General features: G+C 33.6%; 1 protein-coding gene across 1 annotated transcript in view; it reads right to left on the bottom strand.

Moving 5' to 3' along the window:
* Positions 1–883: 883 nt before the first annotated feature.
* The window catches only part of LOC119616037 (putative uncharacterized protein DDB_G0271606), a 76,807-nt gene continuing 65,915 nt past the window's right edge, over positions 884–11,775 (bottom strand). Inside the window, exons 4-6 of the mRNA XM_037972181.1 lie at positions 8,558–8,725; positions 7,771–8,443; positions 884–1,875 (exon numbers count right to left, since the gene is read on the bottom strand). Coding sequence (XP_037828109.1) covers positions 884–1,875; positions 7,771–8,443; positions 8,558–8,725 — 1,833 coding nt within the window. The remainder of the gene's footprint in view (positions 1,876–7,770; positions 8,444–8,557; positions 8,726–11,775) is intronic.

Raw genomic sequence — 11,775 nt, 5'->3', positions numbered from 1 at the left:
TTGGTCAGGGCATGATCCTACAAAAGGTAGACAGGCTGGTTTTAGATATACTTCAAGCATCGATAATTCTCTCCCAGTCAGAATATCAACATACGAAAACTAGGTTGCAAGCACTGTATTTCGCTGTTAGTATTCAATGACGGTTCCAATGGGCCGTATTCCACCGCGAAAAAAATCCAAGAATTACTAATCGGAGCGTCAATCACAAGGCTTTCAACACCAACGTAATAAATTCGAAAAATATTTTCAATCCTGTCTACATGCATGCGGAGAAATTATTTTACAAACAAATGTGCAATTAACGAATGATAATAGCTCCTCTACTAACTGATTTTCAACAGACACTGCTCCACGATATTTGTAAAAGACTTTTAAAAAATTAAATAAAATTTCAATATAAAATGTATGTTTTAAAGCTTTGTTAAATAACTGATTTATTTCATTATACAAAAGTTCGTTAAATACATATTTATAACAATAAAACTTAAATATAAATTTTTGCGTATTTTCTTTATTTTTTCAGCCCATTGTTACAATAGACAATGACTACTGAGTTGGGAATATTCTTTTGCATGCAAACATTTCATTCATATACCAAATGCCATACAACAACAGAGTGTCGGAGTTATAGAGCAGCATGCTCGGGAGTAGAGCAACAAATGAATATATTTTGCATACAAGCACACACGAACCTTTACAATTCAAAGGCATATGTATGTATGTTTGTATTTTTAGGAAGTGGTTCAGTTGTACTTTTAGTAGTAGTGATGGTGGTAGTAGTAGTAGTAATAGCAATAAGTAATTATCAAAAAAATACAATTAAAAAACAAAAAGTTTCCTTGCTAGAGCAAACAATCAACAAAGATCAGAGGGTGGATATCCCTTAAGGATATTTTACTACCGTTGGACTGCCAGCTACTGCTGCGCCAGCTACCACAGTGGCTTTTGCTGAGGATGCAGAAACTTTTCCTTCTCCTGTTGTCGACAACACTCTTGGAGCTGGGTGTGCAGCTGCTGAGTTGTGCTGTTTGTTGCCGGCCAACACAGAGGTGGCTGACGTAGGCGGATGGTAAAGATGTGTACCGTAACGTATGCCACCATTCTGATGGATAAAGGGTAAAGAGTCAGCACTGCCAGCAACAGCTGTACCAATTTCCGGTGTGTGAAACGAAGAAGGATGTCCTACAAATGGCTGCAATAAGACATTTGTAAAGGATGTCACTTTACTTGGCATTCCTATCGGAGTAAAGGGAGGTTGAAATCCACTCGAAACAAACGGCTGAGCAATGCCTGGTGGAAAGAAAGGAGTTACTCCTGCTGCTGGATGTAGGCGTAGGAATGGCAGTGGTGTTGGACCATGAATACCCTGAGAAAATGGTAAATTATTTAAATGTTCTACAAGTGGTGCATGCTGTGGTTGTATATGTAATCTATGGGGCTGGTGTTGAGGTTGCCGTTGTTGCTGTTGTGCCTGCTCCTGAAAGTGTTGTACATATTGTGGATTATAGTGAACAACATGGTCGAAAGCTTCAGGTGCTTGTACTACCTGATGTGCCGGTGCAGTTTGTTGTTGTTGCTGTTGTTGTGCTAAGGGAGCTTGTGCAATATACTGTTGACTATGTGCATTTGTGTGGGAGTGTGTATTTAAATTTTGATGTGTTGATGGTGCCTGTAGTGCTACTAGTTGAGCTTTCTCTTCGTGCTCATACGCTGCAGCGTTTGTGTCATATTGGGATGGTGTTAAATTTACAGTCGGTCTAACACCTCGAACACGGTGCGGTTGTTGTTTACCTACATTTTGCTGTTGTTGTTCCGTCAAATGTTCATAAGTCTGATGTTGTTGAGTTGGCTGCTGCAGTTGGTTGACATTATATCCTTTAAATATAAATGAGAAAGAAAAATAAAAAATATGTATATTAAAAGGACTTATATTGCTTTTTAAGGATTCTACTTAATTTGTTGTCTGCTTTAAAGAAAATTTCAATCTGCGCGCTAGTGTTTTATTAACTTGTTACCATAAAATATTTCATTTCACATATATACAATTTTGATTTGCTGATTTGATATTTAAAAAAAAATAATTAAAAATGCTATAGCCCTAATCAGTGCAAACCCTAACATCCTCCCTACGGAGGATAAAATGATTTGGTACTACATTAGCAAGAAACACATTCTCTGATTGGGTCTGAAGTTACCAATTGCCCGCACTAAACACAAGACAATTTAACGTTGTAGAAATGTTTGCTTTCCCAAAATACATATTTACACGATTTATTTTATAATATTTTGTTCATTATGATTAGGCCTTTTAATAGGTTCTCTAATCTTGCTACCATCACATTCATAGAATTTTACTAACATATTTAACAATTTTTTCTGCAATATATTGTATGATTGTATCAAAAACTTTTTTGTGGAAAATATCGTTGTTTTATAATGTTAGAAGGTATTAAAATATTAGTACTATACCCACCTTAAAATATACCGATCGACTCAGAATCACTTTCTGACTCGATTTAACTATGTCCGTCCGACCGTCCGTGTGCCCATGTAAACGTTGTTATCAATGTACAGATCGCAATTTTCAAGATAATTTGATGAAATTTGGAATACACGTTTGTTTTGACCCAAGGACAAAGCCTGTTTTTGTTAAGATCGGTCCATTATTTCACCTAGCCCCCATACAACTAAACGCCCCGAAAAGGGCTTTTGAGTCATAATTATGTATAATATAAATGTAACTCGATGAAAGTTCGCGCAACTAAGCTTTATACCAGCGTTAATGACCTTGCCGAATTTCGAAATGATCGGACTTCATTTGACCCTAGCCCCCACACAAAGCCCCCTTCAGAAAGTGACTTGAATATCCGCAATTCATTTATTAGCACTGTTATTGCAATGAAATTTAGCACAGACAAATATTATATATATTATATAAATATTATATAAATACAAATCTATCCAGCCCATTTTATCGGGATCTGTACACATTTGCTCCTATCCCCCATATAGAGCCTCTTTTAGAAAATAAGTTTTTCGACAATAAATTGCTTTTTTTTTTGGTCAATTATGGACCGATCCTCGTCACATTTTCTAGAACGATTTTATTTTAGGCAGTAATGAACGTCAAAGCCATTTTCTGAATGGGACCTTATATGGGGGGTTGTATCAATTATGAACCGATCCTTATAAAATTTTACAAAGCGATTTAGGTTCCTGTAAAATATGTTCATGTCGAATTACATCGCTATAGATGCTTCTTTTAGACAGTTATGAGCGTTAAAGTCATTTTCTGAAGGGGACCTTATATGGGGGATAGGGTCAATTATGAACCGATCCCTATACAATTTCACAATGACATTAAGTTTCCTATAAAATATGTTCGTGTCCAATTTCATCGCTATAGATGTTTCTTTTAGACATTTATGAGGGTTAAAGTCATTTTCTGAAGGGGACCTTATATAGGGGATAGGGTCAATTATGGACCGATCCTTATACTATTTTACAATGACATTAAGTTTCCTATAAAATATGTTCGTGTCGAATTTCATCGCTATAGATGCTTCTTTAAATCAGTTATAAGCGTTAAAGTTATTTTCTGAAGGGGACCTTATATGGGGGCTAGGCGAATTCAAACAAACTGCATCAATATAAAATGTCTGTGCAAAATTTCAGGCCGCTAGCTACTTCCATTTGGACTCTATCGTGTTTTCAACAGACAGACAGACAGACGGGCAGACGGACGGACATAGTTAGATCGTCTTAGAATTTAATAAGGATCCATAATATATATACTTGTATGGGTCTTAGATGAATATTTCGATGTGTTACAACCGGAATGACAGAAACAATACACCCCCATCTTTTTTGATGGTGGGTATAAAAATAAATCTCATTAAATATTCATATCTGGTGTAGGGTATCATATAGTCGGCCAAGCCCGACTATAATTTCATACTTATTATCTGATAATATGGAATAATAATTAAAAGATAAATGTTTATATTTTTACCACGTATTGTAAATTGTTCGAACATATCGCTCATTTACTACAAAACTGTCAAAAGAAAAACACGTAATTAAATATTTTAATAATTTTCAATTTGTATCACAGAAATTATGGACCGAATTTGAAGAAGAAGTAATTATTCTACCTTAATTCGACCATAATGACAAACTTTTATTAACTCTAAACTTTTAACAAACTATAAACTTTATTAGCTGTAAAAGATGGTTTCTATGGGGGACCGATCATAAGATTTCATAAATATTTGTATGTAGGTTTCGATTACTCAAAAAAATTTTTTGTGTCGATTTTCATCATTATCGACATTTTAAGGTTCGTTAAAGTTAATTTCTAAAGAGGGCCACAATGGTTTAGGGCAAATTACTACAATCCTCATAAAATTTGGTAAACAAATTTTCTTTCCTACAAAACTTGTTTTGGTTGAATTTCATCGCTATACTATTAAGTCCCTCGAGTGCGTCAAAATTATTTTCTGAAGGGACGTTATATGGTGGTACGAGCCGTTCATCATAGAAATTAGTAGAGAGATTTCGGTTATGCCAATTTCGTTACTATATTGGCATTAAAGTAATTTTCTGGAGGAGACCTTACATGGGGGTAGGGTGTGTTATGGACCAATTGTCATAAAATTTGGTACAGAGATTTTGGTTGATATAAAAGTCAATTATATCATATTTCAGTGCTACACAGTGCATTTTTAAGTCAGTTATGAACTCCAAAGTCATTTTCGGAAGGGTTCATAATTGTCCTTAAGGTCGGGCAACTTCAGAATATGAAGTTCAACAATAAATAAGATTTCTAGGAACAAAAATCTCTCCATCAAATTTCTTCAGGAAGCCTCATATAAAACCTCTTGCAGAAAATCAGTTTATTGTCAAAAAATCGTTCAAAAATTACGGAATTGAGAAAAAAGTTATTTTTGGAAGTAATTATTCACTATTTAAAATTTTGTAGATACCGGTCCACAATTGACCCATTGGACTGCTAAGATTGAAGTGGTAAAACAAAAGTTTTAAATTAGACGTTTACTTCAAAAAAATAGATAAAACTTATATAGAAAACTTTAGGACGATGAATATCATGTTTCAAAAAAAAAAAATAGGTTTATGCCGCCAGTGTCGTAGTAAACGTGCGATATGTGAATTATTGCATGATATTTGTATGTATGTATATCAGGAATGGGAATGAAATGCATCTAGCATTTATATTGTTACCTTGGTCCTGCTTTTTACAGAGAATGTTCACTAATATTTGACACGAATACCTACCTTCTGCTCATCAGTGCAAACCTCATTCATGATATGCATAATTCGTCTCAAAAATGTGGCACAAGCGGACCTACCAAACTTGTTAAAAGGTACGGGGTACGCTAATACAAACATATGTATGTAGAAAATAAAATCAATATGTTTCGTATGTAAATATATATGTAAATCAAGTGAAAAACAAATGAAGATGACTTATGAAAAGGTAGTATTATTTTTGTTTCAGGAATTAGACAAAGTATTATTTATATTTCCATCCCTGATATCGAAATACTTGCACAATACGGACAAAAATTTAATACTAAACATTTGATGTTTGCCACTCATTGTCAGTGAAAAAAAAAAACAATAATCAAGAACAGTTCAATTATTAGATTTTTCAGTCAATTTTATTTTTAGCACAAGTGAAAATGTAACGTCAATTTTAATATTAGTTTATAATAATTGAACGGAAATTTTTGGATTCATTATCGTTTTAAGTTATAATTTGAACTGACCAGCATATACATAATATGTAATTGGGGTTAGGTATTAGGCATTTATGTCAAAATGTTAGTCAAATCAAACGAATCATAATAAATTTCTGATGCAATTGAACTTTTTAAAGAATTATTATTATTTATAAGATAAATCATTCTTTAAAGGAATGAATTCATTTGAATGATCGATCTTATTTTGTAACGTTACCACGATTTACGCTTTGTTAGTTTTATGCTAAATTACATATGTATATAAACGTATATCGATAGCAATATCTACATTGGGACGATTTTAGGTACCGAACCGATTTCTAAAGAATTTAAAGGGAGATCAGTGTTTAAATCCCGTTTGTCGAATTGTATCATATAAATATAATAGGTTTTATATAGGGGATAAGGTGAATTATGAACCGATCAACATAAAATTTTGAAGGAGATTTTTCGATAATAATATCGAATTTCATAACTATAAATGACGTTTTATGCAAGTTATGCAGATTTAAGACTTTTCCTGAAGTGGACGGAGGGTCCGGTCTTGGATTCAATATATATTGTATGTGACATTCGCACGCCTTCAAAGTGGTATAGATTTTGTAAATTTAGGAGTACTTGGAAAACAATTTTGTCATTCTGTTCCATTTAAAGAATACTATATTTGCAAAATGAATCATCCCATTCGGAACCTTGTTTCCATATGGATTAAAATATGGCGATATCATACGTGACAAAAAACGGAAGTGTTTTTAAAGTACATGTAAATATTTATGAAAATCTGCGAATTCTGTAGGTGTATCTTTAATTTCTTACACTATGGACATATTTTTCATTAGTAATCCATAATTTTTAAATAAAAAAAAGAAATTAATATAATTTTATAATGAACATATTTAAATATCGTACGTGACACATCGTATGTGATAGATTTTTCTCCTGATTTCTTTTTAGGTTATAAAATATATATTTTGGAAATATATGCATGCACACACTTCAACAAATCAAAACGAGTACGAAAGTGCAGTCGAACTTGGCCGACCTATACATATACATGTTTAAGCAATTTATAGATAAAAATAAAAAACTGGAGTTATATGGCGACTAGGGTCAAATATGGACCGATCCTCATAAAATTCTAGGGTGTGATTTTAATTCATATAAAACTTATTTGTGCCAAATTTTATCATAATACTAGTGATTAGAGGTGAATTACGGACTTTTAAGTGTTTTTCTGAAATTAAACTTTGAATGGAACTAGGGTCAAATGAGGTCCAATCGTTATGAAAATCGGCATAAATGTTTAAGCTTATAAACATTTTATATCTGCCGATTTTTGAAAGGATAGTATTATAATTAACAGAAATATGAGCTAAAAAGTGATATTTTCGGTTCCGTTTGTATGGCGGCGAGGTGTAAAAATAGACCGATTTCAAAAATTTTCAACAGTCTTTGTCTTTGGCGCTACAAAAGATCATATACCAAATTTTGTTGAATTATCTTCAAAAATGCAGAAGTTATAAGGGTTTTATTTTTTCACTCGTGGTTTAGCTTTTCATGGAATTGCCCATATGTTTCTATAAAATGAATTTTATTGCTATACTAAGCTAGTCATGAACTTTAAAGTATCAGGACGTTCTTACATGGGGGTAGGGTGAATTATGGTAGATAATTAAAGATTCAATAAATCTTGTTCATGTTGAGGTTCATTATAAACAGTAATGTAATTTTCAGAATTATTTAAAAAACGATTTTCTAAACTACGATTCATTAGCAGTCCCCCTCATCTTTCAAAGACACTCATGTAGTCAAGTTTGTTTTACTTTAAAATTCACCATAAAATCCAAGAATTTCCAACATTTGGCAACACTGCACAACATTACTTATTAAATGCGAAATGTCTGGAATGGAATTTACTCAATTGAGCCAATATTGAATGGCATGGAATGGGAGTCATATCAGCTGCAAGGGAAAAGAAAATACTAGTGAAAGCCATAAAACTAATTACCATAAACAGGTGGCGATGTCAAGGCATGTGAAGGCTGTTTCAATTGTTGTTGTTGCTGTGGCTGGTAGTAAATGAGTTGAGGTGCTTGAGCCTGAACATGTTGTTGATGTATTGGTGGCTGCAACTGCAGCTGCGGCTGTTGTTGTTGATATACATTTTGTGGTAAATGAACAGGACGTTGCTGTTGTTGTTGTTGCACTTGAGCCGATTGTACGGCAGCTAGTAAAGCACTTGCTGGTATTTGTATATATTGAGTAATATAACCGGGTGGAGCTGGAGAGGCTGGTGCTAGGGGTTGTGTGTTGGGTAATGCAGAAGCCGTTTGATGTTGAGCACCAGTTGAGACATCATTGACAGCTGTTGGAGCAAAACGATGAAAAGGACGATAAGCACCATTATGGTCTCTAGCCAAAGGTCCGGCAATAGAATAAACTGGTATTGCTTGTATTTGCTGTTGTTGCTGCTGTTGTTGTTGTGGCTGTTGTTGCCCCTTATAGACTTGTAAATGTGTTGGTTGTTCCTGTTGCTGCTGGTGTATAAGTTGTTGTTGTATTTGACGCAAATATGACAGTGGTATGGCAAGAACGTATTGTATTTGCTTCTGTTGCTGGCCACGTTGTTGTGCCGGCAGTGAAACGGGTGCTTGAAGTTGTATTTGTTGTTGTTGCAGTGGCTGTTGTTGAGGATTTCGTTCATAATGATATGTAGGATTTTGTGGCACAGCATAAAGAATATTTTGTTGTTGATTATGTTGCTGTTGTTGCTGTTGCTGTTGCTGTATGCCCACATTTTTTGCAGCTACTCTTATGTGATTCTTATTTTGTTGCTGTTGTTGTTGCTGGTGTGCCACTTGACTGTATTGTGCGCGATAAGCGTTTGCGGCTTGAGAATTTGTATTACTCTTTGCATTGCCTGCTCCTTCGCCTGGCGTCACTTGGTTTTTATCATAATAAACCTGCAAATAATTTAAAGTAATTATTATTAAAAAGCATTATGTGTTTCAGGGGATTTCATTAAGAAAAAATACCCTACACTAAGCATAATTGCAATATAATGCTGTCAATCAAACCTGCGTGTTTAAGGCAGACAGACGGATATAGCTAAATCGACTCAGAATTTCATAAGGATCTCAGATGAAAATTTCTTGGTGTTACACACGGAATGACAAACTTATATCTATCACCACTGATGGTGGTGGAGGGTATAAAAAGTAGGGCATAAATTGATCGTGTATGTCTGACTTTTTTATTTGTTTTCATCTGCATTTTATCGCTTTATACAACATTTTATGTCTCTTTTTTGTATGATGTTGCATTAAAGTAAATTTACGTTTGTATGTATATGGATGGATGTATATCTATTAGGGTGGCCTCGTTTGTATGGAGAAGAAAAAATATTCTAACATAAAATTTGTTTGATACCCAAATGTTTGATAAGAGGCTTTTCAAAGCCCTTACATATGATTCTAAATTTGCATACAGTTTCTTTGCAAGAAATATGGAAAATCCTCAAAAAGGACTTTTTTATCGTTTGATCCATTTCCTTTCTTTTTAGGGGCTACCCTAATATACTACATAGTAATGTGTTTGTAAATATTAATATTACAAGATGCCTGGAAAATGGTTCCCAAATGTTAAATTTACATAAAATCTGTTGCTTCTGTTACTTCTTCGTCTGCATTTATACAGAATTTTGTTTTTGCTGCTGTAGTACATATCTTTTTAAGCTCAAGATAAAAAGAAATTAAATTAAATGTCATAAATACAAAATGAGAAAATCAAATGAAAAATTACACAAAATTGTTAAAGGCAAAAAAAACTAACCAGTCTTGTCATCATGTAACTGAAAAAAACACACACAACTTTAGTTTCATGCAAAAATTTCAACTTAAATCGAATTTAATTTCGAACATCTGTTTTAAATCTTTTTGATACTTGTACTTGTATTACGTACAAAAAAATCACAATCATGTTTAAATATGATTTTTTATGGCGTTTTAAGCAAACGTTTGACATTTTATAAATATTTATGAAAGGAATATTTTTAATTTTTATCTTTTGAAGCGTATCTTTGATACGGTTTGTGAGGAATGACTTATAAATTTATTTACTTTATTATTAAAAGAAATATGAATTGTTAAAAAAAAACATAATATTTATTTCTTTCTGTTTAAATCACATTAAACAGCTAACAAGAATTTATCTTATAATATCTTAACTAATTTTAATGCAGACTGCTATAATTTTAATAAGACTACTTACAATGTAATTTAAATATTAAATACAAATAGTATATGCTTAAATTATACCCTACACCACTTTAGTGGGGAGGGTATATTGGGTTTGTGCTGATGTTTGTCCGTCTGTCCGTCCATCTGTCCGTCCGTCTGTCTGTATGTCTGTCTGTCTGTCCGTCCATGTAAACCTTGTAATCAAACTACAGGTCGCAATTTTGAAGATAATTCAATGAAATTTGGTACATGATCTTCTATTGTCCCATGGACGAAGCCTATTGAAAATGGTTAAGATCGGTTCATTAGCCCCCATACAACTGAGCCCCTGAATAGGGCTTGTAATGATCTTCTATGGTACCTGAGATGAACCCTATTTAAAATGGTTAACATCGGTCCATGATTTCACTAGCACCCATACAACTGAACCCGACGAATAGGGATTTCAAGTTCATAATTATGTTTAATATAATCGTATCTCGACAAAAAGCTGCAAAACCAAGTTCTATACTAGCCTTGATGAATTTCATAATTATAGGATCTCATTTGACCATAGCCCTTATACAAAGCCCACTTCAAAATTTGACTTAAATGACCACAATTTTATTCAACAATAAATGGCTTAAGTATATCTGAGACAATTCAAATTAAATGCTTTATTATGAAAACTAAATCACATTTTATTTTTGTAACTGGTGTAGGGTATTATATGGCCGGCCTCGCCCGACTATAATTTCTTACTTGTTTTTGTTTAAAATTAATTTATAAGAAAAAATACTCGGCATAAAGTTTTTTATATCAAATACATATAATAAATGTTTGCACGGTGTCTCACTGCCTCCATTATCACTGATAGTTATGAACTTTTTCAAGATCTGTAAGTGAAGACCTTAAAGTTCTTCACACTTCGACTTGATAGTTAAAGTATGTTTTATATGGACAATGACACTCTATATGTACATACATATATAGAAAAGTAATTCAACAGAGAAAAAGCACTTGCACTTAAATTAAGAACTGCCCAGCAAAAACTCGGTAATGATTTGTACTTACACAACTACTTACTTTTCAATGACTACTACATACCGTCTACATTATTTAGAGTTTTGGCGTTTTATTTTCACATTTTATTTGATCGCGCTAGCAACTTTTTTTATATACACACAGAAAGAAAATAGTTTTTCTGTGTGAAAAAAATAAGCAGTGGTATTGTTAGTACTACAGCTTACTAACGACCAAGAATCCCAGGTTTAGGTTTAGATAAGAAGGGTAGCCACTCAATCAATCAAGAGTGGCTCACATGGATCCACCCAGTTGAGGTACCGTTGTGATACCCTAGTGGTCGTAAGAGTCCACTTAAGTATTACTCTCTACTTCCAGATTTAAACCAATCGGTTTGATTCACAAAGTTAAGGTTATTCTTAAGGCATATCGCAGATAAGTCATCCAAACACGATAGAGCAGCAAAACCGAAACAATGTTCTCTGCTATCATTGAATGATGGGCAATAACAGAGGAGGTGAGGTATTGTTTCATCTTCCTCCTCATTATTACAAGTCCTATAGTAGTCGTTATATTTGGGATACAATCTTCTGGCGTGATTGCCAATTGTATAGTGTCCCGTTATGACTGATATTTACATTCTTATCTGTTCCCTGCATGAGCCAAATTGAGCTCGAAGATACCGTAAGGACACCTGCTAGATTTCTGATCGCAGCTTTGCTGTTCGTATATATACATATATCCCCGATATTTGATAATACCTCAGCGAGTTG

The sequence above is a fragment of the Lucilia sericata genome, unplaced genomic scaffold, assembly GCF_015586225.1.
Source record: "Lucilia sericata isolate MDLA Ls3-8-SP2 unplaced genomic scaffold, ASM1558622v1 Contig000053F_arrow, whole genome shotgun sequence".
NCBI lineage: Eukaryota > Metazoa > Arthropoda > Insecta > Diptera > Calliphoridae > Lucilia > Lucilia sericata.
The sequence above is the reverse complement of the archived record's forward strand: the minus strand, read 5'-3'. Positions and strand labels throughout refer to the sequence as shown.